Source organism: Typopeltis vanoorti, chromosome 20, assembly GCF_054136105.1.
Source record: "Typopeltis vanoorti isolate ZY-2024b chromosome 20, IOZ_Tvanoo_1.0, whole genome shotgun sequence".
Classification (NCBI taxonomy): Eukaryota; Metazoa; Arthropoda; class Arachnida; order Uropygi; family Thelyphonidae; genus Typopeltis; species Typopeltis vanoorti.
In genome coordinates this window covers 108,558,785-108,581,751 of record NC_143568.1, presented here as the reverse complement: position 1 = coordinate 108,581,751, position 22,967 = coordinate 108,558,785, and the positions used below count along the sequence as shown (strand labels likewise).

The window sequence follows — 22,967 nt, the reverse complement described above, 5'->3', positions numbered from 1 at the left end:
GCTATTTATGTTGTTGTTACTGTTTATGTATGGAATGTTGTCATTGGATACTAGTGATTTGTGATGTGTATATTAGTGTTAATTGTATATTAACTGTGTTGATATATTTTCCAGAGTTCGTTTTTTAATGTTCTGTAGTTATATATGTGTTTTAAATTTCTTGGTAGGTTGTTGAGTTGCGTGGGTATCTGACGTGATCTCACAAAAGAATCGTATGAGTTGTTGAAGGGTGTGGGGATGTAGAGAGTTGTTGTAGGTCGTGTTATACGATATGTGTCTCTGTTGTTTCGATAGGTGATGTTGAAGTAATTCCTTGTTAATGTCATGTAGTATTTCAGGTATTTAATGCTCAGAATTCTGTGTATCGCCATGTGCTTGTCGGATATTGGTTGTTGCGTGTAAGGTGTCCAGATCACTGTTGACACAATTTTCCTGTGTCATGTTTCTAATTTTGTTAGGTGGCTGTTTGATGTGTTTGTATAGACTGCTATTCCGTATCTGAGTAGGGATTCGCAGATAAAGGGATATATGAGTTTTTTTTTTTATGTTGTATGGAATAATGTCTTTTACTTGGAAGAGTTTTGCTGCGATGATCCGGAGTTTGTTGTGTAGGTATTCTATGTGTTTTGTCCATTTAAGGTGGGAATCTATATAGAGACCGAGGTATTTTGCATTTGTTACAGGTTTGATTTCGGGACATTTGCAGGTACTTTTATTATTAATGCAGCGATGTGTGTGACAGTGTATCAAAAAAAAAAAAATCAGCTAACGCCTTTTTATTCCCGTATACGGGAAGTAGGCGAGGCCATTTAGCCCTATCTAACTTTTGGAGACTGAGTGGGCAGTTCAATCTCCACTGGTACCAATCAGAGATAGATGGCCCAAGGCTATCACTAATTAAGCGGTTCGCAGTGAAGAGAGACGGCTCAAATGTGTGCCGCCATCTCGTGGTCTCTAACCCTAACACAATATATTTAATATCTGAAATAATGTGGGTCGATTTTCTTGAGTTTACAGGACGAAAAACCCGAGTTTCCGGGAGGAAAAACCTGCTTGCCCGTGCCAGAGATCGACGAACTCGGGAACCGGTCGAAAAAAGGCTTAGAAAAATTTCCTCTAGTCGCCGACTAGACTCGAAACCAAGTCTTCCTTCGTGCGGCCAAGCGCCGTGGTATGCAAACGCCACATCCACTGAGCTACACAGGCTCTCATGTGACAGTGTATCTTATGTGTATAATAATAAATATTTATTATTTAAATAAATTTAAAAAAATAAAGTCTACATGATTTTAGTAAGAAACGCAGCCAACTCACAAATGCATTATTTTATTATTATTTAAATAATATATGTGTGAGCTGGCTGCGGTTCTTACTAAAATCGTGTAGGTTTATTTTTTAATTTATATATATGTTGAGTAGAAGTCACATGAAATCCAACAACGCACAAACACACGTCACACATGCATACAGTACGTGTTTGTTTATAGAGAATAAACGAGTGGTAATTGGCTTCGCCATCTTCGCCATCATCATCATTAACCCTGCCTTTGCTTACTTTACAGGTGGAAGACAGTTCCACCTCGCAATCTCGAATCTTCACTTTTAACGTGGTCTTTGAACCAGAAGCTACCCAAGAAGATGTTTTTGAATACTGTGGCCTCAAGCGACTTATTGACATGGCCCTGGATGGGTAAGTATTATTACATATGCGTCTCTGTCATCATACAGGGAGGCTTTCGCTTATAAGGTGGGGGGCGCAGCTATGAATTGGAAATGTAGATATATATATAAAATAATGAACAAATATCATTAGTATATAAATTAATATAGAAAAATTTTAATAACCAGATAATGCTAAATATTTTTTAAATATATATATCTAAACACCCACTTAAAGAATTCTTAAATTAAAATAAAGTGATAATTAATGTAGGGAATTGTAGGAAGTTGTTAACCTCCACGTCGAATGGATCAATAGCTATGAATTCTCTATGAATCGAAGAATAATAACAAAAAGGGCAGAAAATAAAATAAGTGTTTCAGATTAGAAGTGATGCAGCCTTTTTACAATTCTGTTGAAATAAATATCGTACAACGTAAAAATATTTTTTTGCAATTGTTTCTTTCTAGGTTTGCATGTACAGTGTTTGCTTATGGGCAGACTGGAGCTGGAAAAACGTACACGCTAACAGGAATCCAGGTGAGAAAGACACCAGTTTGAAGTTGATTTTAGTTCATTACGATTCAAATTTCATTACAAGAGATAAGTGATTTTGAATTTTATGAAAATGTCAGGTTAATTTTTTAAAATTCAAAACCAATACGCCCTTTGGGATAATAATAAGTATTTGAATATCTGGACCGGGTATTTGATCCTTTATAATACGCACTGTATATAGTTTAACTTAAGTCTCTTTTTAGCGTCTTGATTTTTCGAATAGTAGTGCATCCAGTAGAGTAAAATGGAATTTATGGCATGGGCCTAGTAGAGTCGCACGTAAACCACAAATCTCTTTTCAGGGTCCAAATAGAATGCGTAATGGTTTACGTGATATAGAATTTTGTTTAATGGGACATAGAATTGCCCAGTTGTTTTGCCATAAGAATAATTTACACATTGACTTGCTGTATGCTTTTTATGCTGAGGTCTGATTGGATACTGGGAGACGGTAGAGTCTGTGGGTAGGCGGGTGTAAGAGGTAGGTATTGTATAGTTATTTTAGGTGCTTGTTTGCTGCTTAGGCATTTAATGATATAGTGTATGTGGAAGAGTGTTTGAACAGGATAAGTTGAGGAGATGTTCACAAGCCTGTTTATGATTACGTTCAAGTCTGTTTATAAACAATGTAACGCTACTTACTGATCTTTGTGTATGGATTATGCGAGTGTGTCATCTGTTTAATTAGATATGACTGTATAACTGTGGATTGGTTACATCGTTTACAAAATGTTGATTAAACACGATAATAAATTTGCCCTTTGGGGAATGCTGCAAGAACCTTAGTTCTCCTGCTGTATGTGTCATTCCTTTTTTGTGTAAGTTTGTGCTGTCAAAGGGAAACCACATGAATATGGATTAGACATGGTCATTACGAAAACAATGTTCCAACATAAAAATGTGCACAAATTCACATGGAAAGAAGAGGCAAGGAATAAGAAACGTCTCATTGACTATGTTATTGTTGATAGTGATGTTGTCTCCCTGGTGCAGGACACCAGAGTGTACAGAGGATTTGAAATTGGAAGTGATCACTATTTAGTCTTGAGCAGGATAAAATTGAATTTTATATTGAAAATAAGAACATGTAAGAAAGTCTTAAGCGAATAAAAGTTGAGCAGCTCTCAGATGTGAACTGTAGACTAAAATACTCAAAGATTATTGAAGAAAAACTAAAGCAGAAAACATTGGCTGACTTAGCCAGCCAGGCATACATTAAAGTTATTTACAATCACCAAAAAAAGTATCGACAGTTCCTAAGAAATAAATCCAAACGTGAATTCAAGAAGACTTTGTTAAGAATACAGAAGGAAAATATCAGTCGGAACAAATTGTTCTAGAAGTTATTTAAAAAACTGAATTAAATTTTTTATTTAATTCAGGTAATTCGTGTAAGTTAAGAAAACCTATAAACTATGCAACAAATACATTTTATAAAAGCATAAAAACTACAAATTGTACTTAAACTTCATTGAACGTAATGCATAAATGTTTTAGGCAAAATAAAAATAAGCGCATATTTTAATATTTTATAGCACGAGGATTTGAGGATTGGTTAATAAACACTGCTTTTGTCGTGTAATCACCTGATGCATTACTACAAAACAGCAGAGTAATTCTACCTTTGGAAACTTCGAATCCAGGAGCCGAGCTTTCATTTTTCGAAATATAAGTGCGTTTTTGCACTTTTTTCCAACATAACCCGGATTCATCCTCACTGAGCACTGGTCTGCACTATAAATGTTTATAAACTTTGAGAGTTTTTTGTTTAATAAGATTTCCATCCATAGGAATTTTCTTTGAGGTGCAATCTTCTATCGAAATCATTAGAGATGTCTCCATTTTCCCATTAGAATATCGCGTACACGAGCCACGCGCTTTGCACTTACCATTGACCCAGCAATAAACACTTTCTCGGATTTTATGTTCATTTTGTTTGATTGTTCGAATTGTTGATTCCTTTAAATTCAAAGTCCCTGCAAAAACTTCTGGTTTTTCTCCGTTTTTCAAATGATCCAAGATGTTGAATATTTTTCTTCGAGAGAAATTAATTTTGTTTTCAATGTTGGTTTTTCCCTTTCATTGCAGTTTGTGGCCATTACTAGAAAAATAATTTTTTAAACAAAAAAGCAAGCATTACATATTGTGTGTAACTCACCAGAAAATAAAGTGCTCAGCTTGAGAAACACACTTATGATTTTTAATGCTCTTTCCTGCCAGAAACGAGGACAATTTTCAACAATAAACGTTTTATACGGTAAACAATTGAGGTACATACGTGCTAAAGGGTAGTTCCCCTAATATAAATTCGCTACTTATAATTACATGCGCGATACGAGCAGATTGCCAATTTAACGAAGTAAAATTTGATTTTTAAGTTCGCGCGTTGAGAAATATATGTAAAGATAAAGGGATTACTACAGTTTGTAGACCGTCTTATATCGAAATCGCGTTGTATAAGTACCACATTATATGAGGGTCACCTGTATTTGATCGTACTCAGATATGGAAGCAGAAAAGTTTCTACTCCTTGGCTGCGCTACGTAATCCTGAAGGCCTGGTCAGAGGGTTGAATTCCAGATGCAGAACTCTCACAGTCCCCTCTATAAAAAGTGAAATAAATTTGAAGGCGAGAATTAATGAGGAATTTTTCTACTTAGAAAAGGCTAAGAAAATTTGTGGAAGAGAGCTGGCTTCCGCCAAATGGAGGTTGTCAAGATCAGATTTTTCGCTTTAAAAGAAATAGTTGAGAAATCCTGTAAACACTGACGAAGATTTAAGTGTTGTTGATCAGGAAAAGGTATATGACAAGGAGCGAAGTTGTTTTTATTTTATTCTTGTGTGGGGTTCCCCCCGTTCCTTGACAGCCCTTAGGACTGTCGAGGACTCAACCTCCTAATCCCTCATTAGGAGGTTGAGTCTTCCTAATGAGGGATTAAGTACTATATCCTATGACTGTAGCCTGTTTGTTCACGAGTCCCGTTTGCAAGCTTACGGGATGAAAAACCCCGGATAAACTGGGGGGAAGAAACCCTACTGTCCACGCCCAACACCGGCTAACTTGGGTATGGCTAAGGAAGATCCTTGAGCTCCCACATCTCCGACAGGAATCGAACATAGGACACTCCTTCCCCAGGCATATGGTTGCGAAGCGCACAGCCACTAGATTAACTACGCGGACAAGTGAAAAACTCATTGGAATTCTATAATTCCTAATATAATTTAATGTAAACAGGACATTATACGTGTACTGTGCAATACATAGTCTATATGTAAGTTGTTAGCCAGCAGTTAGCATTGAAGGAAGTAGAGGAAGATGTAACATCAGGGGTAAGACAAGGATGCACATTATCTCCACTCTCATTCATGATCAATCCGGATCGCATTTTGAAAAAAAGTGGCATCAAACCTGATATTAGAATTGGAGATGGTAGCGATTTTTTTTTTTTTTTTTTGTGAAATAGTGTTTTACTCTGAAATCAATCCAAGACCAGCCTCGAAAGAATTCCTTAATAAGCTCACATTGGGTTTGACGATTGATAATAAGTCAATCACTTGGCCAATCAAGCAAGAAATTAACGGTAACAAAAATTAACAAAATTAAAAGAGAAAAATATAATAAGAAATAATACAATAGTAATTAAGGCGTTCACCATCAAATTTTTGATATGTAACCCGAAGGGATGTGCAGGATACTACCGATACTATTAATTGATTAAGTTTACATTATTATTAACTTCCTGTCGGCAATTTTCCTATAGAATAGTCTGATAGGTGTTGTCTATCAAACCTCCAACCGCCAGACCTAATATTTCGATCTTCTAAGGTGCTTCCAAACGCATCAGTAGACCTTTTGGTCTTCCTCCAGTTAGCATTCTTCTTGCTCATTCTTGAATACAAACGATGTCAAGTTCTTTCCTAATATCCTCGTTTTTAATATGATATTGCCATTGATGCCATCTGTTTACGCCTATAATCTTTCTCAGGACTCTGATATCTGTGGTCTCTAGTCTTTGGTCAAGTGTTTTACTTCTGACCCAGCTCTCAGATCCATAAGTTAAAACTGGTTTGAACACTGTCTTGTATACAGCTAATTTAGTGTTCTGACTAATTTCTCTCTTGTTCCATATGAATTTATTCAGTTGACTTCCTACCATACCAGCTTTGTCGATTCTGTTGTCTATTTCCATATTAAATTTATCAAACTTCAGTAAAAATCGTGCCTAAGTAGCTGAAATGTTTTACTTGTTCCACAGGTTCTCCATTCACAACACAGTTGACATTTTCAATGATTCTGCCTATTTTCATTGTCTTTGTCTTTTTATTGCTGACCGTCATACCAAACCTATTACAACAGCTATTCAATTTATTCAGAGAATCTTGCAGACTTGTAGCAGATTTATTTAGAAGTATAACATCATCTGCATAAAGCAAAGAGCTGAAATTAACATCTCCAATTTTGATATCAGGTTTAATACCACTTTCCTTCATAATGTGATCCATATAGATAATGAATAACAGAGGGGATAATGTACATCCTTGTCTCACACCAGATTTAACATTAAACCATCTTCCTGTACTTCCTTCAATTCTAACTGCGGACTCACAACTCAAATAAAGACTAAGTATTGCTTGATATAATGCCCCATTGACACCATATAACTGCAATGTATTGAATAGCTTCTCTCTTGGCACCTTGTCATATGCCTTTTCCAGATCGACAAAACTTAAATACAGATCTTTGTTATATTCTCATGCTTTCTCGACTATTTGTCGTAAAGTGAAGATCTGATCCTGATAGCCTCTATTTGATCTGAATCCAGCTTGTTCTTCACCAAGCTTATCTTCCACAATTCTTCTCAACCGTTTCTCAAGTATACTTGCATAAATCTTGCCAGGAACACTCAGTAGGGAAATACCTCTGTAATTCTCACATTCAATTTACGAGAGCTCTACTACAATCATCTGGAATTCGATCTTCCGAATTACACTTCATAAATTACCCACAGAATTAGATAATTAATGTTTCAAATTCCTTTTTCATTTTCATCCAACCTAAATTTGGATAAAGTTTCACCATTTTTCATCAAAAAAGTTTTCATCTGCTCAAAGAAAAAAAAAATACACTAATGTAACAGAACGCCTATGAAAGAAATATGTATACATATTTCCCTTTCCATTTATATTTATATATTCCATTTATTTATAATTTCCATATATATTTCCATATATATATATATATATATATATATATATATATATATATATATATATATATATATATAGATTCCACGTTTCTGTATTCTTAAGTAGGACTCTTTACTAGTTATTAAATATTTCCATCGTGTATAGAAATATATAGAAATATAGATTCCACGTTTCTGTATTCTTAAGTAGGACTCTTTACTAGTTATTAAATATTTCCATCGTGTATAGAAATATATAGAAATATGTTTCCATCGTGTATAGAAATATATAGAAATATGTTTCCATCGTGTACAGAAATAGAGATTCCACGTTTCTGTATTCTTAAGTAGGACTCTTTACTAGTTATTAAAAGGTGTCGTTGATTCTCTCAAGTTATACAATTAATTTCGTGAATTATCATAAATAATTATAAAAATATATTAAAATATTTAGGTTAAAATGGAATTTTATAAAGAAATATGCTAACCAGACTGTAAAACTAAGTAAACTTTCATGAGGAATTTGACTGTAAGATTGCCACATGACGAGAAGCAGAATAAATATCCCTTTCCACTCACTTTTATCTCACACACACACACACACACACACACACACACACACACACACACACACACACACACACACACACACACACACAGAGTTGGATGTTTTGGTCTCATACTGGAACTTTAGGAGACCCTAATTAGTTATGTAGAATAACAATAGGAATATTATACTCTCATAGCATTAGCTAAACCATATGTCTAAGCAGATAAAAGTGATGGCGTGCACCTGATAGTAGTTTTTATTATTTTGCAGTCTGTTTTCCGTCAAAATGCAAAAGGAGATTTATATATATATATATATACTGTATATATATATATATATTTTTTTTTTTAATTAATTAATTTTTTTTTTTTTTTTTTTTTCAGGGAGATGACTGCTCTCATCCGGGAGACAGACAAGCCCCAGGTATCGTACATTTAGCATTCGCGTATCTGTTCAACCAGATTCAACAGAGGTCCAACCAGGAATACATCGTCCAAGCCTCTTACCTGGAGATCTACAAGGAACAGGTGATAGTTTGTTCCGCTGTATTCGTAACTGTGGAAATATTTCGAAAAATTATATTTGAAACCATAACATTTAGTGGTATTTGCATTTATATAAAATAAATCTTGAAAAACCTTTTCACTATCCAAATAAAAGGTACCACTCCTTACACCATAACTTCTGTGAATAATACGACAGACAGCTCCCGTCATATCGTGATCCTAAACCTAACTGGTATAAGTTGGCAATTAAATGACCCTTATGATGATCTTGCTTGTGACGAAGTAGCGTTATGATATCAGCAACTTTCACAAGGCTCCATGTCCATTTGTTCCCAGTCCTAGCATTATATGTGCAGATAACAAACGCGTATTCTTTGGCCGAATTTTTCTTTCAAGAATAAAAAAAAACTCGACTTTTCTGAAGGAAAAACCTTTTGCGACATTCACACGAGACTGGCAAACTCATGTTTAGCTAAAAAATCCTTATAAAGGTTTTCACGTCCTAGACAGGATCGAACCTAGGTCTTTTCAAGGATGCTATTATTCTTTCGATGGTACCAAGAAGATGTATTTCTAAGAAGGTATTTTTCTACCCTGAAATTCGTGATTTTCATCTCACAAAACCTGCATTTAGTCCAAGAATGTAGACATTCAACATCTATGAGAGATTGTGGGTTGAAAGCTATTTATTTGGCCATAACGATCGGAGAAACAGGAAATCCATCTTATCATTTTTTTTTTCTCAGTTGATACAGGATTTTCGATTGGAATTCCACTTCAAAAATCTTCATTCACATGACAAGACAACGCAAAATAAAAATAAAGTGAATAAAATGGCGAAAAACAATAATAATAAAACTCATAATATTATACCTTATTTTGTTTAACTTAATACAGCTGCAATACAAGCTATGTGTTGAATTGTCTTAAGAACAGCGAATTGAAAATAAATAAAAAGAAAGAACGAAAATTAAACTTAAAAATATGAAGCGGCATTGGGCTAAAGAACGGAGGCAAGTCTAGTCGTTTTATTAAAAATGGTGACGTGCGTAGCTGTTTTCTGTTGTGTTGGCCACAAAGCGCCATCTATTATGTGTTGCCGAACGAAACGCATCCGTGAATTAAACAGTGGATTTATTTTTAAGATCTTTGTTGTGTTTAGGTGCCCGAATATTTGTGAAACAAAACACGCTTTGATTAATGTGGTACAAAGATTGAAAATGGAAAGTAATGTGTGGCTTCAAGGGTAAATTTTAGATAAATAAATGTTAAGCAATATTTGAAACAGCAGACGATAATACTGTATATCTTAATGTGATAAAGCTACAGCATTACCGTCTGCGTCACGTAATAATAATAATAAATGTATATATAAAAATCGTGAACTTAAAATTAATTTTGACTTTAACCACAAATTAAATCCTTATTTCCTCCTGACTGTTTCTGCATTTATTTAATTTGATACGAAAATCGATATTCGTTTCCTTTTAAATATTTAAATAAAATTAAAATGCGTATTTTTTACTATATATTCATTCGTATAACTGTCACATTAACGGACAAATACAAGATAGAGCGAGAAAGAAAGCACCTGTCCAATAATCTAAGAAAGCAAATCTTACTAGCAGCTGATTTATACAACCTATTTCCTTCACGACCATTAAAGCAGGTGCTTTATTTATTTATTTTTTTTTATTTTATCTTGGGATTTCTTACAAAGTCCGTGGAAAGACAGTTGAGCAATCTAATATTAAAATAGTCCTCACTAGTTTAATACATGACGTCATACGCGTTTTATGCAGGGATTGTGGGAAAATATTTACAAATGTCAGGCGATGAAATGGATCGGTATAGGCCTTTCAATTGGGTTTTAATAACTTAATAGAGGAACAGTGTGGAATGAGGGTGGCTCTTTATAAATACTCGTTACCGTATCGTATGCTGCTTCTATTGCAGGTTCTAGACCTTCTTAATCCTTCAACAAAAAGTCTCGCTGTAAGGTGGTCCAAAGATAAAGGATTTTATGCCGAAAATTTGTTTGTTGTTGAATGTGAAGATGCTGGAGACCTGGAGGGAGTTCTGGATGAAGGTGCGTATCTTTTACTCTCCTTTTTTTTTTTTTTTCATCATAAATGCGTTGTATTGTTCCACATAAAGGTATTCTGAGATGGCACAAAAATGTGATTATTTAAAATTCAGGCCATTCTTTTTCTTTCTTTTTTTTTTTTCACAGGACGAAAAAATCGTCAAGTGCGAGCTCATAATATGAACGAACATTCGAGCCGTAGCCACACGATCTTAATTTTGATGTTAACGTCTGAATCCCGTGACCCAGATGATGATCAAACAAATTTCATCCGTCGCTATGGCAAACTATTTTTAGTCGACCTTGCAGGATCGGAAAAAACAAAGAAGACCAACAGCCGTGGAGAAACACTTAAAGAGGCAAACAATATCAATAAATCCCTCCTAGTTTTAGGTAAGAAATTACACGCAAAGTAATTCATCTTTAAATGTGTTAAAATAATATGAAAAAAAGCTGACAGTTTCATTTTCATGTGTGCATGAATGTCACCAGCGAAAGGCTTTAAACTATGGTTTGACTAAGGGGTTTACATAATCCAGAAAGCCATTAAATATCGTTTGACGCTACATTCTGAACATAAAAGCACTTTGTTGCTCTTTTGGCGTGAATACTTAGCCATTTGTTTACTTATATATAGTTAGACATATTTCTTAGACATGTTTTCAATGCTTTAACAGTCATTGCAATGTCGCCACCTACCGGAAAAATATGAAACCATATTTAGGAATTATCTTTCGTTTTGTATTTTATTTCGTATTATTTCGTATATTTTATATTATTTATTTTTGTATATTTCTAAAAATGTTCATAACAATAATAGAAGAAAATCTTTCTGCAAAGTAAATATAATATTATGATTTTAAAAAAATTTAAGGTGTATGCAATATTTTTTGAATTTTTAAAAAATTTTCACAGATCTATAAAATAAAAACAAAACGTTTTTTAAAAATATTAGTTACATTACTATTTCTGAGAAAAATATGCAAATTTTTCGATAAATGAGGAAATTCGCGTAAAAACAAATATACGCGATGTCACTTCCAATTCGAAGTATTGTTTTTTTTAAAATAGATATAGGGAAACATAGCTTGCTGTCTACTTTCCTGATGCGCCTAATTTTGTGTAATGAGGATTTTTTTTTTTTTTTTCCAGGAAACTGCATTTCGGCATTAGCTGACCCCAGGAAGCGTAATGGTCACATACCATTCCGAGATAGCACTCTGACCAAGTTGCTGGCCGACAGCTTGGGAGGTGGTGGAATGGCATTGATGGTAAGATCCTTTTTAACCAGCATTATCAGCACATTCTTATTTTTCAAGTAATGCCCATAACGTTGACAATGTAGTAGTTGGCTTTTTAAAGGTTGGAACAGCTGGATGTAGTTTTTGTAGCGGTCCTCTCTGTCCTTGGACTGAGATGGAAGAAAATGAAAGTTTTTGGTGTCAGTTTGCAATGCGACGAGTGATTTGGACATTAATTGTAATGTCCAAAAATTGTAAATCCATTCCTTTAATTACAATTAAAGGAATGGATTTTATTTTTAAGTAATTTTGAATTATACCAAACTGTATAATTTTATCGATAATAAACAATATTTTTTCATGTTTAATTTTTTTTTAATTTGAAGCTTTGTCACTCCCAGGTAACAAAAACATACTAAGAGAAACTTCACCATCAGCAATGAAATTCTCGCTAATAGCACGGAATGTCTGGATTTATTTGACTACAACGTAACTCCACCATCTCTCGATACAGAGGGAACAAAGAAACATAATTTGGTAAACCCAACATTGGACCCCCCCCCCGACAGAATATGTTTTACACCATAAAGCAAAAGATAATCCATGTCATTACATCGCAACAATATCTCGAGATCAAGAAAAACTGTCAAAACCTAACTTTATTTTTGATCTTAAAGCGCATGGAAAGAAATCTTAAATGAAAATTGGATAAATGAACTTTTTTACGATGCAGAAAAGCGCCAAATGAATAATCTCCAGGTTGTCTGTCTGCGGTCGTTCTTGGGAACTCAGAAAGGGCAAAGAAGCGACAATCAATGATTAGGATCACGGAGGAAAAACCATTAAAATGATTGGAAAAGGTGATGAGTTCTTCCCACAATAGAGAACATGTAGAGAATTGCAATAAATAAATCATAAATATGACATCACCCTATGAGAGAATTATGACACAACAATAAACTACTGTTATGTAGAATTTGCTCTCTCCTTTATATATCGCAAAGACAACTGCCAATAAATGGTACTTAGTGGGGTATGTCCCTTTAAAAAGAGGGAGGGGAACAGCAGCTTCAAATTTACATTATTATAGATTGTCTAGGGTTTCGATGGTGTAACACTTGAGATGAGAATCCTGAAGAATCAAAATATTTATCGACAAAATTTTTTATTTGTATTTAATTTCATTTTTTTATGTTTTTTTTTTCTCGTTTAGATTGCCTGCGTTTCACCAAGTAGGAGCAACACATCAGAAACACTGAATACTCTAAGGTACGCTTCGAGAGCAAAAAGAATTCGAACAAAACCCATGGTGAGGATGGTAAGTAGACTCTTAAGTTCATCTCCGTCATTGCCCGATCTTAGTATTTCATCTTAAATAAGGCAGTGTTTGTCTTTTCTTATCATGTTTTCTATAGAGAAGCTGTTTAATATGTAAAGTGAATAGTTCGTAATGCTACCTATGAACAAGCGATCCTATGTTTTGTTTTTGAAAACGAAATAGGAAGTTTGTGACAACACAGAGTATGAAAACGCGAGCTTTTTAGTCCATACTATCAGAAATCCATCAGAAATGATGGATTTTTTTTTTTTTACTTCAGGATCCCCGTGAGCAGTTGATCATGAGCCTCAAGAGGGAGGTGAGGCTTTTGCGAATGGAAAACAATTTTCTGAGGACTCAGGTGAGCATCAAACATTATTTCTCGGTTCTTCTTCTTGTCTGAGTCACTTGAGAAATCTATTTTTACGCTGGATTAATTAATCTTGTTATTTCTATTTCTCCACAGCTAAATATGAACAACGGTCTTAGCAATCTCAGCAATCCTCACCCAAGAGGAAGCATTTCCCTTGAAGGTAATTTAGTTATAAAGACAGATGCTTATTGTTTTTTTTTTATATAGGATAATGCATTAGCATTTAATTGCGACATTTTGAATACAGTGGGAGAAATCTTAAATTGTAAACACATCTGATGACTCATTCAGCGGCTTCCACTGAAGAATCTCCTAATTGAAATGGATTTAATAGCCTCTTTACATAAATTCCGATTGCTTAAGCTACTGACTGGCCAAATGGCAGATCATGTCGGTGAACATAGTGGCGAATGCACTGTCTTGACACCAGCTGGTATTCATCATCATCATCATCATCATCATCATACGTACCAAGGATTTAGGCCTAGCGTGGCCTGTTCCGACCTTAGAAGTCATCGTTGAATCGTTTAAGAGGACGTCCTGGTTTTCTTTTTCCTAATGGCTTGTATTTTAAGGCTTGTTTTGGTAATCTTTCTGTTTTCATTCTTTGAACGTGTTCCATCCATTTATGTTTATATTTTTTAATTTTTTCTATTACTGATTCTTGGTTTAATTCTTTCATAATTTCTTCATTTCTTTTGTGATCAAATAGGGTATACTTTGCAGTTTTTCCTCATAAACTTCATTTCCGCTGTTGTTAATCTTTGTTTGTCGTTTTGTTTTATTGTCCAGATTTCGCTTCCATACATTAAAACTGGTAGGGCTAATGTATTGTATACTTTTAGTCTGGTTTGTTTTTGTACTGGGTTTGGTTTAAATATAGAGTTAATTAAACCTGTTATTTTTGAATATTTTGCAATTTTTACGTTTATATCTTTTTCATTTTCATAAGTGATCATACATCCTAGGTAGTTGAATGAATTCACCTGTTCTAAGATCTTGTTATCTAGTACTATTTTAGTTCTTGCTGGATCTTGTCCTTTAAAGGCCATAGTTTTTGATTTTTCCGTTGATATTTTCATACCATAATCTTTGGATATCTCATTTAGATTTAAAATAGCTTTCTGCAAGTTATCTTCAGAATTTGTAATTATTATTTGGTCGTCGGCAAAGAGGAGAGTGTTTAAGTTTACTGTAGGAGAAAGTTTAATTCCTTGATGTAAATTTTTACTCCATTTTATTATTATTTCATTTAAGTAGATATTAAAAAGAATTGCTGAGAGGGGACATCCCTGTCAGACCCATTGGTTTATCTCTCTTGTATATGATAGCTCGTGATTTAATCTTATTTGTATTTGATTATTTTCAAATATACTTGTGATAGCTTTTAGGATATTATTTGGTATTTGTCTTTCTTTTAATATGTTAAATAAAATGCTTCTTCATGGCATCATCATATCACAGTATTCATAGCATCTTGAATTTTCAGTTAATTCTCTGAACAAGTTTTGTTTATAAAGTAAGTTCTCGTTCATGCTTATAAACGGAAATGAATTAATGTAAATAAAATATAAATCCCTGCCACCTTTTTATCTTCCGAAAGGCAAACTCCTTTATCATCTTGTAGAGGGTCAGTTCATTCCCATGGCATGTACGGGACAGGGAATGTTCCTAATTCTAATTATTAATTGTATGTATGTGTGGGTGGGAGAACATTGTGCAGTTGATTTTTCTGAGTTAAATTCTTCTGGGATATTCATCATGAGTAAAGACAACAAACTGAAAAAAGCATATTGAGATGAGATGTATTCGTAATTAAATCTTAAACAATGTTTTAATGGTGCTTAATTAGTTTAATTTTCTCAGCACTGTCTGGCAAGTCCGGGGTTAACGAAGCAGGCGTTTGTTTCCATCTTGCAATGCAGGAATTCTAAATACTAAGATTCTTAAGACGCATTTGAGAATTTTAACGTTTCTGGCGTGGTGTGTTCAAATCAGCGAGTAGAAAACGTTTCCCTTTTATGCCAAAGTTTCTTTAAGACAATGAATATGACCAAGGAAGCTTTTTTCCCCCACTTCAACACGTCAGTTTTCAGAGAAAAAATTCTACTGAGAAGCATTTACGCTGCTCTGTTTTAATCCCAGTGTGGAGAAGGAATCCCAGAAAGCTCACTGTCGAGCATTCATAGCGTGAGAACACCATCGCTAATCAAATAAAGATACAGAAAAAAGAACTGTAATAGTCTTTTGTAGTTAAACATCTCTTGGTTTAATATTAGATGAAATATTAAATTGTTTAAATGAATGAAATCAATCTATGATTAGGCCATCGCACCATTAAATGACTTCTGTTTTCTGTTTTTGGCCAGACATGAATGAAGCCGACATCAAGACCATGCTTCACCAATACATGCAGGAAAATGAAGCCATAAGGTAGGATTCAAATCTATTTATCCCTTGTTGCTTTAAACTTTGAAAAAAAAGGCGGGGTGTAACGTAACAAAATCAGTGATCATACTTCGTAACTATGGTAACGAGTATGATGCTGACATCACATTTAAGTCAATATTTACCGCTGTTGTCTTCTTCATACCGTAATAATAGTAAAATCAGTAACGATACTGGATTCATAAAAAGGGACTGAAAGTGCTCCGTCCCTTTGCATTCATTTATTTTTTTAAACTCTTTTCTATCAACTTTTTCCCTCCCCACAGAGCCGAAAACGCCCAGCTCCATGAAATGAGGGAAATTCTAACGAGGGACCACGAACTTGTCTGCAGGGACAACGAACGACTTCTCCGAAAATTAGGAGAACTGGAAAAGTAAGTTTACTAAGAAAACGTTTTTTTAATTATTCCATGAAGCCTTGCGCACCCATAATAGCTCGCCCACCATCCTACAACAAGCTGCCTTTTTGCTCACCTCAAACAGATATCAAATTAGTTATTTTTCGTTTATTATTTTCCCAATAAAATAATTTCTAAATCGTTAGATTAATATGACAAATTGAAAGCAAACAGAAGGCAATCCGAAAAGCGGTTCCTTTTTTGTCTTAAGCCATCCGATAAATCTTTTTTTTTTTTTTCTTCTCGCAATCAGAATGGGCTATCCCGTTAGGAGAGGAGAATCTCCTGCTCTGCGATCTCTTCTTGGTTCCTCGGACTCCTTAATGGACACCACCACTGCTTGGACTTCGGGATCGTGGAAATCTTTGATGGACGCTGAAAAAGAGGTGAGAGGTTAACTTTGAAGTAAGCGTTTTGTTTTCGAAAAAACTTTTTTCCTCAATACGATTTTCAGTTCAAAAAATGATACACATGGGTGCGCTGTTCCGCAGTTGTTTGTTAACTATGAATAAACCAATTGCATCGCTTAATCGTAATTCAGATACAATCTGTAACCGAGTATAACAATGGCGACTCGTCCACGCTTTCCATTTATTCCTGGTTGACAGTGGATTACGCGAGTAAAACTAAAATCCTTGAAGACTTTCTACGAACCGACAGTTTTGACTAATGGAAATACTCGAATAAAATTCGTGTAAGCACAAAAGAGTGCAAGTCCATTTGCAATCACTACACTGGTTTGTATAAATTAAGGAATAAAAGGAAAAATCGCGATAACTCAAAAACTGTTTGATGAATTTTTACGAAATTTGACAAAAAGTAGTATGATATGAAAGGCGGATAAAACCGCCTAAAAAGTGTAAATAGATAGTTTAATTCAGTAACAAATGAGCACACGAAGACAGCGGTCAAAATCAAGAGTTGAAAATGAGGTTGTCCAAGCGCCTCAATAAGGAATGTGGTCATCCTCACAGCAATACAACACTCACAGTGATGTTTCATATTGTTGGTAATAACAACCACTGATTCTGCAAAGCTCTTTCAAGGGGAGGGAGGCTGAGAGCAGCAACACGTCCACCCAGTGCATCCAGACGTGCTCAATAGGGTAAGGCAGGAGACATGGCTGGCCAGTTCACATGTTTCTTCTTGAAGATATTCGTCCACGAGCTTCGCTCTATGAGAACAAACATTATCCTCTTGTACGATAAATGTCTCCCGTATTGTGTCCAGATACAAACAAACATAGGGATCCATGACCTCATCTCTATAAGTTGCAGCATTTATAGCGTCCACCCCAAACCGTCACACTACCTCCGCCATGTGTCTTTATTTTAACAGTCAAATCTCGAGAGAACCAGGAACACGTCATCACCCTTCTAATGTCTCTGAATAGGACACTTACGGCATAGTGGCGGTGGTGTCCCCAAGAATTCCCTAAAGATGATCGACGCAATACAGACGAGAGCAATCAGACTGATTAACGACCCATCTTTTAGAACCACTCTCGAACAGGCGTCCTGCATGCACCTCCTATAAATATTTCCATGATTCGTTAGAGGTATCATCATTCATTCTTTCTCTCTCAACAAATACGCTGAGCATTTGGATAACAAAAACTAAGGTCGCAGTTCTTACATAATAGATTTTGCACCGCAGAAAGTAGTAATAGTCTAGTCAGAAAATATTTATTAACGTAGTTCAATATTGAATGCAAACGGATCCCAGAATTGTTCGAAAAATACCCTCTTATTCTCCTTACAGCTTGAAAGCAGACCCACCGACTTCCATAAAAATCCTTCTGGTATCCGAAGACCTTCCCGCCAACAACCCATGTATGTGGCCAAAACAAAAGTGGGTAAAAGGTAAGTTCTCCCCTCTCTCAATTTATATTATTAGACGAATTTTAAAAGATCGCTAAAAACGGATGATGTTCAGACCACGCTGTGCATTTTTCTTTTAAAAAGTGCTCCTATTGTGCTGCTTATCAGATTTCCCCCTTCAGATAATTCATTGATATCCTTGACTGATAATGATAGAATAATCGAGTGACACTATGGATCCTTTCACCATTTACCGGCAATGATTTAGAACACAAGTGAAATAAAGACTTCAAACCAGGAGATGAAGCCAAATCTAATTTAGTTGGGCGAGGATCTTTTACCGATTTCTTTCGCGTTGAAAATTCTCGCTAAAAACGGTTCCCGATTTTGGCCATTTGACAAAACTTTCGGGTTCGAGACCCGAACCTAACCTTAAAATGGATTCGGTAGCAAAAGGCGGATATCTCCGACTTCCTGGTATGATGGTAAAGGATTCCCATCCACAAGACAGAACACTTTTTGTTTCTTTTTTTAAAATTCTTTGTAATAACGCTTTTCATTTGCAGCATGACAGACATTTCGGAAAAGAAAGAAGAAGCTCCGAAAAAAGAGAAACTGCAGAGAAGGAACTCTTGGGGAAGCGGCATCCCCCTTCGTGTGGACAGAATGCAAAAAGGTCAAAAGTCTCCTTCCAGCAACGTCCCTATGCCACCGTCGCCATCATCGAACGAAGAGTCGTCCGCGAACGGAACGCCAAATGGTCACCCAGCACGCACCCCACCTCAGAAGTTGCCTCCGCTGATGTCGGTGCTGATGCCGAGGAAACACATGCGGAAAGGTTCGGGAAAGACCAAAGTGCCGAAAGGTGAGTAGAAGGTGGAATTCGTGACCAGGAGAGAGAGAGAGAGAGAGAGAGAATGGGTTTCCTTGCCGATTTATAAACTGGACAAAAATACCCACGTGAAAAGAAAATTCTAAATTATTAAAATAACTTTCCGAAATAAAATATTTCCTTTACTTTCTTTCTTAAACTGATTCTCTCTAATTTTAAGTTGGATCACGAAGAAAAAATAATCTCTCTCACCCTTAGAAAAACTGTGTCTTCAAATTCCGAAATTGGAGTTCCACTGGAGTTCCCTAAATTCGACTTTTTGCGGTTTTATATTTGAACGAGATTGTCAATGGAAAAAAAGAGGGAAAGTTCTGCTATTTTAGCAGCATTTTTAAAAGAACAAAAAGTTTCATAGTTGAAAACTCATCCCGTTCCAGTAAGGTAACAAAATATGACGTGGAGTAAAGTGGCCCAATTCAAGTAATCTCCGTACGTTTGATTGTCAGCATTAGTAACACTGGCATCTACCAGTGCTGTGTCTGAAATATGGACTCGAGGAGCTGATTGTAATTTGAAGTCATCAGGGACTACTTTTCCAAACAGAATTTCAACACTAAGAGAAGTAGCATGTTTACTGTTAGAACTTGAGAATATGTTTCTTGTTAAATGCATCTAGAATCACAACAGCTGTTAATTATCGAAGTTCATTACACGCAATACTTCATTTAATAATTAAATTAGAAATTCTCTCTTTTAGGCACTGATTTGAGCCCTAACGAACTCTTTTGAAGATCGATGGCCAGCCACCCTTAGTCATCAATGAGAGCTGGCCTAAGTCGATCAATGATTTTAATAGGTATCCGGGCAACATATTTATACCATATAGTCGCTTGAGGAAATTACTAGTACGCTAAAACTGGAAACAATTTATTTAGCAAATAAAGTAATCAGGAAATAAAATCCACTTAGGGACTTGCAATTGGCAAGTCCCTAAGTGGATTCTAGTTCTTGATTATCTTATACATGGTATTCAGGTCAGGGGTATGGATTTATGATCAGCATATATCGATATAATATCTTTTTATATAAGTTATAAACTTTCTTTCTCCGACTGATCCATTGGTTTTTCCTGCTACCACAGAATTCGACTTGACCTGCATAAGGTTTGCTGTGCCATTTCGTATCGGACGTGTTTAGTTTGACAGCCAGGCCGCAGACTTAGATGCCACATGAAAAATTGTTTTAACCCCTTGAGTGTCTCCACTTGACATTTTCTAATTTAAATATTCGAATTTCTCATTTTGAATGGGAGATGACTCTTGTAAGATACGCAAAGCAACTTGTGACCAGAGCATAAACGATCAGAAACGAGTACGAGGACTGTCTACTAAAGGGTGTTCTATTTGCAGGACCTTTGAGTATGCCATATAAGTAGTAAAATAAATAAACAATCAGCATTACGAATGTGTTAGCATTCTGGACATAATTCCCTTGGTTGAAAAGACCTGGAGTTAAGGTCCATTTAGGATGCGAAGAAACTTTATTTGGGCTTTTCAGCTGAAGATAAGTTAGACAGTCTCATACGAGGTGGAAGGGATTTCTCCAAGAAACGGGTTTTTTCTCCGGCAATCAGGCCACGAAATTTACAAGCAAAACAGACCTACACTAAATAGAACTAACCACCTAATCCTAGAATTAGAGTTAGAAAATCTAAGGATACTGAGCAGGTCGCGTGCGGTTATGGGCTAGTTAGAACCAGTGATGTTATTTCTAATCGCGTGAAGCTGCAGCCCACTATACGCTGTCAGAATAAAATGGCCACAAGATTAGAACATGGGTGGTATATCAAATACCTCTCTCGGGAAAATCATGTTTAGCAGAGCACGCTGCTGATATGCTAACTTTTAAATGCAACATTCCTTGATCATCCACTGCTTGGTTAAGGTCAAATTCTGAGAAATGATAGAAAATAGTAGGGCACTGGTGACAAACAGAAATACAAGTTGTATCCCGTATTTAATGTCTAGTAGTTGTTGTTGAAAGCATAAAATGGATTAATATTTTAAGTGTAGAAAATTTAACACACTTACTAATTTACGGTTCCCCTGAAGTTGACAAATATTTGAAATATCGGGATTCAGCGCTTATTTATCTTATTTTTAAAAGTATTATAAATTCCGAATCGTCTGGAGATCAAAACATGGAAATTTTTCAAACTTAGGCCTCCAATAAATAGTCTGTTGGAACTATGTATAATTAGATAACTTATAGGCTAAATTACTTCTTAATGCTCGCATGCATTAGGCGTGCTAAGTTAACACTCCTGCGGTAACACGGAGCCATTTAAAAAAGCATTCTTTGTATTCTTACAGAAAATGGCACTTTGTCGCTCTCCTGACATTCAAAGAAATCAGGTGACAGGAAGTGACGCGGTAGAAGCAAAAATCTGATAAATTCCTTCCAGTAATTAGTGCAGCAAATGAAACATCTTTGGCCTACAGGACCAGCATGATAATGGAATAGTTTATTCTAAAAAGTTTCTAAAAAATATGGGCTCAATTGACCCTAAAAATCTCTCATCTCAACACTTCATACGTCCTCCCTCTCCCTCTGATAATGAAGGATGCATTTAGTCAAGTATTACAAGGGAGCAGTTGAACATTTAAGAGAAATAATAACCCCCTTCTTTACCTGTTGATGGCAGCCTTTCCGAATTTTGTTTGCCCTTATGAGTTGGGCCTCTTACGAAGTGAAGGTAGACAACAACTCATAAAAATCAGTCTTATATCATCTCCGAAAACTTAATAAACATCATATGAGCCTGTCCCACATAAGCTATCGACGAATTCAAATTCCATAAACATTCAAAATCTTAGTACAACAAATATCCTACTCACTCACCAAAATCAGTGTTGATAGTATCCGAAAACTCACATCGCATAATCCTGTCAGTGCATAAAACCAATAAGCCATAAATGAATTAGTGTTCGGTAAACACTGAAAAATCTAAGATTACAAATCCATTTTTTTCCATTAAGTTACTGACAGGATGGGTGAAGTACTAGTGCTTTTCATATTCTCATTTCATATTCCCACTCCCAAACAACTCTCATGAGTTGTTTGGGAGTGGGAGATTTGTGAGCAATTAAGCTCGCCCTCTGGGGGCAGTTGTGTTAGCTATGATCAGTTGAGAGAAGAATAGCCTTCGGTCTTTTGTGTTTGTAGTAATCAGCTTCATTGTAATTGACAGATTGTACGATCAGTGGGTTTGAATGTGAACTTGACTTCACGAAGAATTTTTCTGCAAGATTACGAAGAAGGGAGGAGATGTATGGAGTGCCGGTTTCTCGGTGAATCAGCGAATTTCTGATGAACCATGGTGCATCTAGGATCATCCTAAGGCATTTAGTTTGGATTCTCTGCAATTTTGAAATGTTTGATCTTGAAGTGTGACTCCATGCTGGTGAGGCGTAGGTAATGACTGGGCGTATTACCATCAGGTAAAGTAACAATTTATTATGTAAGTTCAATTTGCTCTTGCTGTTGATCAATGGGTAGAGCTGTGCTATTACTTTGGAAGATTTGGAACCAATAAGATTGATGTGCTTGTTAAAAATTAGTTTCTAATCCATTAATACCCCAAGATATTTTGTCTCTGATTGCCATGGGATCTTTTGACCAGAGAGCAAGATGTCTTCTTTAATGCAGACCTTTCTTCTAGAAAACAGCACATGGCTGAGCTTTTGAGTGGGTTCACTTGAATCCTCCAGCTGGTGTACCAGTTTTCTAGTGCAGTGATACTTCCTTGGGGTCTGCTGATTGCTAGGCGAGGGCCGAGCGACCTTGCTAGAATAGCGGTGTCGTCGGAATAAAGGGCAGTAGTGGTTGTTCTTGAATTGAGAGGAATACCTGCTACGTAAGTTGTGAAAAATATTGGGACCAGAGGGGAATCTTGAAGTACTCCAGCCAGAATTTTGCTCCTTGATGACAC

At 35.7% G+C, this 22,967-nt stretch overlaps 2 protein-coding genes across 5 annotated transcripts in view; one reads left to right on the top strand and one right to left on the bottom strand.

The window, feature by feature from the left end:
- The window catches only part of Aldh7A1 (aldehyde dehydrogenase 7 family member A1), a 453,020-nt gene that overhangs the window by 332,204 nt on the left and 97,849 nt on the right, over window positions 1-22,967 (bottom strand). The window lies entirely within an intron of this gene.
- The window catches only part of LOC150095780 (kinesin-like protein KIF12), a 61,222-nt gene that overhangs the window by 35,177 nt on the left and 3,078 nt on the right, over window positions 1-22,967 (top strand). For all 4 annotated transcript variants that reach the window (XM_090410101.1, XM_090410100.1, XM_090410103.1 and 1 more), the window contains exons 4-17: window positions 1,563-1,690; window positions 2,131-2,200; window positions 8,338-8,481; window positions 10,417-10,549; window positions 10,694-10,939; window positions 11,699-11,817; window positions 13,001-13,105; window positions 13,386-13,466; window positions 13,572-13,638; window positions 15,848-15,911; window positions 16,193-16,300; window positions 16,578-16,710; window positions 18,086-18,186; window positions 18,711-19,009. In XM_090410101.1, the coding sequence (XP_090266227.1) occupies window positions 1,563-1,690; window positions 2,131-2,200; window positions 8,338-8,481; window positions 10,417-10,549; window positions 10,694-10,939; window positions 11,699-11,817; window positions 13,001-13,105; window positions 13,386-13,466; window positions 13,572-13,638; window positions 15,848-15,911; window positions 16,193-16,300; window positions 16,578-16,710; window positions 18,086-18,186; window positions 18,711-19,009 (1,798 nt within the window). The remainder of the gene's footprint in view (window positions 1-1,562; window positions 1,691-2,130; window positions 2,201-8,337; window positions 8,482-10,416; window positions 10,550-10,693; window positions 10,940-11,698; window positions 11,818-13,000; window positions 13,106-13,385; window positions 13,467-13,571; window positions 13,639-15,847; window positions 15,912-16,192; window positions 16,301-16,577; window positions 16,711-18,085; window positions 18,187-18,710; window positions 19,010-22,967) is intronic.